The sequence below is a fragment of the Thermobia domestica genome, chromosome 10 (genome assembly GCF_964235325.1).
Source record: "Thermobia domestica chromosome 10, izTheDome1.hap1.1, whole genome shotgun sequence".
Taxonomy (NCBI): domain Eukaryota; kingdom Metazoa; phylum Arthropoda; class Insecta; order Zygentoma; family Lepismatidae; genus Thermobia; species Thermobia domestica.
The window spans coordinates 59,402,996-59,409,867 of NC_137463.1; the positions used below are offsets into that span (position 1 = coordinate 59,402,996).

Below are 6,872 nucleotides of genomic sequence, written 5' to 3' on the forward strand. Positions count from 1 at the left end.
GCCACTGGAAATCACTGTTACCTGTGGAGATGTTAAAGGACTGACTCTATTAACAAATCCGGCCGGAATAATCGCTCTAGGTATTGCATTGCTAAAACTAAAATTCAAAAATTGGCTATCGATCAAGAATTACGAACGTATGTACACATGCTAACAATACGATCTTAGAAATTCCTACTAAGATTATGATCCGAATAAAGTAGTAATAACTAAGGTTCAAGCTTATATGTTTTAGCGGGACATAAATGAACAATAGTCGTTTAATATAGGGGATTCAATCAAAGATGAGGAAGCGAGGATTACTTGGACTCTCTGCCTTCTGTTTTGGACCAGTGGTTCTTAAACTTTCCGATAACGCGGACCCCCTGTTCATTCGGGAAGGGATCTGCGGACCCCTTGTTCTTTCGGAAAGTGATCCGCGGACCCCCTTGCAATGCTCTCTGAAATTTCACATGGTATTAAAAAATATACTAATTAGAATTACCACTGACAAGAAAAAAGATTAAGAAAAATAATGCAATAAGTAATTAATTCTAAAGATACATGATTGTTTCCTAATGAACGAAGTTTCAATTGAAAATACAATAACTTTCAAGACTCGAAATCATTTTTAAAAGAAGGAAATACATTTGATACACAACGTTCTCAAGTGTGGAGTCACTAATGTGAGGAATGAAAATCTTTGTGGTTTTCCATAATTGCATTGAAATCTGGAATAATTTTTGTCAACCTCAATCTTAGATCCGATTTCACATTAAGAGGATTTCGAAGACATGAAATGTTGAAATGACTTTTTAGACAACTCTTCGTACTCAGCGCGGATCTAGGAACATGTTTTGAGAGTGGTTTCTCGTCTTTTTTTTTTTTTAGAAATCCCAGAATTGCAGGAGAGGCTTGATGTTTATAAACATAGGAATGACTAACATTTACTTCTTTTTTTGTTAAAAAACATCTGGAATTGAATACAGTGATGGGAGCTTTCTGCCACTTGAAGATTAAATCCACGAAATTCCGAGGAGTCGTACAGTTCATGTACGACTGCTTTTGAAAGGGTGCCCTAACAAAGAAGAAATTTCTCTCTCTTCAAGTAGTCCTATATAACGGTTGATCAGCTTCAGGGCAGAAATTTAGTAAAGTAGGAAAACATTTAAATTTACAAACGTAGGTATAATTTCTAATTGCTTTCTTTTCAGTAACTTAAAAAATACTTCTTGCATAACAGCTTTGAGTTCCATTTTATTATAACACATTTCAATTTTTACGCGTCGCGGACCCCCTGGCTAGGTCCCACGGACTCCCAGGGGTCCGCGAACCCCACTTTGAGAACTACTGTTTTGAACTTTCGACTCTTCGCGCTAATTAATTACCAGCTAGTTTAGACATCTCTGGTTTTTAGATAGAAAACTTACAAAAACACCTTTAAGTACGCTAAAAAGAAGGGGTATAATGACAGTGGATAACGACAATTTTCATAAGACTGAGTTGGCACAGGTAAAGTCTAGTTGCGCGATTTTAGTTCCCATAATGAATTTCTGAGTTCCTGGAACCATACGGTGAGTGGGTTTAGCTAGCGCAGTTTTGTTCAGATTTTGACCATATAGGCCAAAGATGGCCAACTGTTTTTAGGTTTCAGATCTACTTTTAGTTTCAGAAATCACTGGCGGTCTACTATCTGTTCACTAGTCCGCTATTGGGAACCATAAACTAACAACAGCGTTCGATACAGACAGCATGTCACAGACTACCGCGGGCTACCTCTCACAACTAGTATCCGCGGTCGATGGATTTGCCACCATTAACATAGGGTAATTGATGCATTAAGTAAAAAAAAAAAATCCTTAGTCTTGTTTCAAAACGAAATATCTGCTTAACATTTTTACTTTAAATTTTCACGCGGTGGTTGAGCAATAAAAAAAACTTAATCTCACGTTGTAAAACTTGGGTTGATGGTGTACTGAAAACCATAGCGACAGTTTTTACCTATGTACGTATACGAATATCAAGTGCGAAGATTCATGGTCAAAAATCTCATATGTTATACGGGTGACACAAGTCTCTATGTTCTGGCGTCAGATTCCTATAATAATAAAATATTCTCTATCGGACAGATAAAATTTTGATGACCGGCCTCTGTTTCTTGCTATTCCTAGCTTTCTAAACTGAAGTTCTCTACATTTTAATTCAAACAGTTTTCTATTTCTGTCGCGACCTAAAAGAAATCAGTCTTGTATACTGAGAACCGAACTCAGGACGGCGTACAGCGCAGACATACGTATTGACCACTCCGATAATTGGAGTACATATTATTTGTCGTACACCTTCGACGTAATTTCACACTTTAACTAGCCTCACGTTACCCCCAAAAAACAGAATGTCCTGAATCTCATTATCGTTATTCAACAACTGTAAGCAATTGTGTCAATTAAACTAGGTGAGACACAAATATCTGAGAACTAATGAATCAAGATTTGAAGATAAACCACAACAATAACACCACCATAAAATTGTACTTCTAATGTGTATTCTAGTTTTACTTAGTTTAGTGTTATCGCTATTGTGATTTGAGCGCACGAGGTCGAAAAAGCATCTTTTACGAATTTTCTAAACTTTTATGAAATCGTGTAAAAATGTAGACCAATAGTTTCATTTGCTGACTAACATAGGCCTATTAGCTTTTTCGAATACGATGCGGAATATTGAAACTTGACGAAATCTATCGGCATTTTTATAATCATCGATTTACAATAACTGAAAATATGAAAGAATAACTTGTCAAATTTTGATGTGGATACCTCTTATTTCTGTTGATCTGACGACTAAGATGATGCTGTAAGTGATTGGGGCAGTTTATTGCCTTTCGTAGATCAAATTGAGTGTATATTGTTTTTGTGCATTAAAATTAAATTTTACATTTTAATTAAGATATTTCAGTCAGTTGGTCGGATTTTATTTGCTTAACCAGACATTATAATTGAACTGGATTTAGCGTCGTTTTCAACACCGAGGCTAATGAAATGTGCACCTACCAGACCCGTAACTACAGTTTATGTCCCCGGGCACATGTCCTGCTTGCTCCCTTCTCGTAGTTAGGGCCCTGGGACCTACAGCTTAAGGGTAAATCCGAATCATCATGATGCGTTAAAATTATTCAAAAGTCTCTCTTACTGGGAATCGAATCCGAACCTAGATCATCGAAAACACGCGCTCTCCGCTAGCCACTAGATCCAGCGGGGAGTGCACAAGATATTTCAGGAGAACACTATTTCTGAGATGGATTAATTGGTTTCACTAAACTAAACACTGATTGCTAAAAATATAAGTAATTACGAAAGATTAACTTTAAATAAGATTTTTGGAACAAAAATTTCAATTACAGTGGTTTTACAATTAGTGATCTTTTGTTTATCCGTGAATCCTGAATAGCAGAGCACCAATAACCATCATGTAAGCTTTTGCCGTTCCAGATTCGATCTGCAGATTGAAGCATACTAGCAGGCAATGTTACATCTTATTTAATATAAAATCTAGGTGCGGAAAGTAAATATAAAACCATAAATTTTATTGATTATTCGTAAACGCATAGCAAGCCAGTGCTTGAATAGATAGTGACAATAGAAATTCGAGTTGTTTCTGTATTAGCTTATTCTGTCTTATTCTTGCATCACAAGTGGGATATTACAGATTCAAAATACGAAAGCATTATCGCTTCAAGTGCTGTAATACACAACTCCAATATTCATTAAAAAAAAAAAAAAAAAAAAATCTTGGTATATAATCCAGACAAAATAATTTTGACTCCAGTAACAACGTTAATTTGTATAATATAAAGAATTTGATCACTGAAATAGGCCTATTTTCGTAAGATAAGGAAAATTAATTAAAGAAATCATGTTAAGGATCAATGGACGTCCTTTGTACCTCCGAAATTTTGTTGATGCATCTGTTCTATGCACTAATGTTTTAATTCAATTTGGTTGATGCAAGTTATGTAGCTGAATTTAATACATTTCAGTGTGTTTATTTCCTCGTTTTTTATCTAGATCAACTGTAATCTAAATTAGGAGCCCTATTTAATTCAATAAAGTATAACATATGGCGCATATTAGTCCTTAATAGGTCTTACCTTTTATTATGAGAATGTTCTGCTCCTATAGAGTTAGTTATATTGAAACATAATAGATCAACAAAGATACTTAAAAATGAGTTAATAATGCTGGGTTTTCATGTGATTGTCAAGGGTGTTCACAGAAAGACGGAATATTGACGTAAAATGCGTCATTGAAAACTTTGGAGATTCAGTAAAAAGTATTAGAACGTTTTAGCTTGCTAGTAATTTTAAAAAAAATGTACGAAAATACAAAATTTATGTCAGTACAACCCTTTGTTAATCAGTCATATTCATGCGGGATTTAGAGATTTGATTTTTTTTTTTTTTTTTTTTTTAAGAAAGAAACAAGGAGAACTTACGGGAGCGCATCACGGATAACATATACGCCTGTGATTGTATTGTGTGTGTATGTTCTTTGGCCCTAGCGGTCTTCAGCAGAAAATTATCGTTCAATCGCACGGTACAACTTTTGCTTGCACAGTCCCAAATTTGCTTCCTAACTCAAGGGAACACAAATTTCGGGGCAAATCTATAATCTGGATATAAGTAAGGAAATTTTTCAATCATGAAGAAATGACCTGATTGAATCCAATCACAGACTGCGTGGGCTGCAGCACCACAAAGTTTAACGAAGTTCAGATACTCGGTCCATATGTATTATCTCGTCTATAATGATTATCAATATCGGAGCAATAAAATCAGCTAACAGATAGTGAAGTAATCAGAAAAACAAGAAGGTAAGCAAAGTTTTTAAGTGTCAGTAATTGAGGTAAAAGAGGATTGGAATTCGCTTTCGGTACGTTGCATCGATACACTACAACTGAAACAAGACTTACGCGTTTTAAGCTAAATTCGAGCATATGCTATTTGTTAAATGCACTAACTTAGACGCAAGTCCATGAAACAGTAAAAAATATTTGTAGAATCAATTCGTCAAAAGCAAATGCTTGGCATTGGAGCATCAATTCCGCCGTGCCAAATGCGCTAACGGTTTGTTGTGTCTCTCTCTTTTGCCGAAGCCGCTCGCATGACCTTCGGGGTCGGTGTTCTTCCATCGCCTGGGCATCCCTCTCTGTAAACCCCCGCGCGACAAACAAACCGCCATAGACCGAGTTCAGAAAAATAAAGATCAAATAGATAGCAAAAAAACATGTTCTGTACTTACCGAAAGTAGGCACGATGATAAATAGAAGAAATATATAGCCAACATGAAGAACCACACTTGATATGTTGTTGGCCATTATGTAAATTATTGGCTTTGAAAAATAATAATAATAATCGTTATGTCGTCCTCTTACGCGAAGAGGTGGACAACGAAGGCACTGCTGACGAAAAACAGCAACACAAACACGTTATAATTAAATCCAAGCATAGTAATGTTTAACACTCTATGTTGAAACGAAGAAACAAAACACCCATATATTTACGTTGCTTGCCAAAATAATCAGCCACAACTTTTTTTCTTCTTTTCGAAACAAGAACTAGCTGGATACTTTCTTACTGGAGGACTATGGATTTTCTCTTGTTGTTATTACACTCATATAAAACGTGGATTATATTTACATATAATTCATATTATACTCAAAATTCTGTGTTCGAACACGCATGCACTATCACGCACATACAATGTAAACTTTGCAACAAATTAAAATGTGTCACCGCTATGCTTCTTCCTTTACAAGTTAAGAAAGGACACACACATATTTGACACACGTTTAGAACATACAAAACACGCATACGTTTGCTATTTTCTTCAAGACACACTTATGTACATATATTATCCACATGGATGTATTCTTCTGTTGTACTGTGTAGTCGTGAATCCAACTATATTATTCAGATACTTTTAACGAAATACACAGAGTATGGGAGAAAATAAATCACATATTGATTATGCTTAATTTACTCATCAAAGTAAGGTATATTAATTATCAGCTTGTTTTCTTATTACCACCACTGAAACATATATAAACACCACACTGTTTTGCTAGATCACAGTGAAAACGGATCAAACACGCTTGTTACAAGAACTCAGTGGACACCGTTAGTTTGTTTACTTTTGCACATCCTTGAAACACCATTACCGCAAGTACGCCTTCACTTGCCAAAGACCAATCAGCGGTAGTAATAGAGCACATATACTGGTTACCACCATCAACTACACAACAGTCTTTTGTTACGTGTGGACATAAACAGTGGAAATGGTTGCTTGTGCACCGACAGTTTGACTCGATCATAGTAGAAAATGGATGCTGGTATTAAAAATATGTTGGTATATTATTTTGCCTTCGTGATTGATACACATTATCCTGTTGTGGCCAATGATGTACAAATGATGTAGATGAGCATAATGTATTATCATATTCATTTATTATTTATTAATTGCATACGTTCTATTTCATGGTTGTGAACCCGAACCACACCGAAATGGTCCTGGCCGAAGACTTCACACGGACCACGCTCATTCAAACTCCGGCACGTGTGTTTGCGCTCACATTCACTTCCAAATACTTTTCAAGTTCGGCGGCCGACGGCCCACTCGCGACTGGCAGTGAGTATACGGATTGTATCGAACGCACTCTGGAAGTGTGTGCTTCGTATGTGTTCGGTAGGCCGTCACGATTCTAGCCGATGTTTCTATTCCATGTTATAAGACGAGGAGATGAGCGAGCGTCCTCCTGTCGGTGCAGCAGGGTCGGCAGATTCTGTCTGTGTGGAACAAATGAGATAAAGAAACACCAAAAATTTATACAGAAAGATCGTT

At 36.2% G+C, this 6,872-nt stretch overlaps 1 protein-coding gene across 2 annotated transcripts in view; it reads right to left on the minus strand.

The window, feature by feature from the left end:
• Window positions 1-6,664, minus strand: part of robo1 (roundabout guidance receptor 1) — a 586,207-nt gene extending 579,543 nt beyond the window's left edge. For both annotated transcript variants that reach the window (XM_081728089.1, XM_081728088.1), the window contains exon 1: window positions 5,274-6,664. In XM_081728089.1, the coding sequence (XP_081584215.1) occupies window positions 5,274-5,349 (76 nt within the window). In that variant the 5' untranslated portion in view covers window positions 5,350-6,664. The remainder of the gene's footprint in view (window positions 1-5,273) is intronic.
• Window positions 6,665-6,872: the final 208 nt, after the last annotated feature.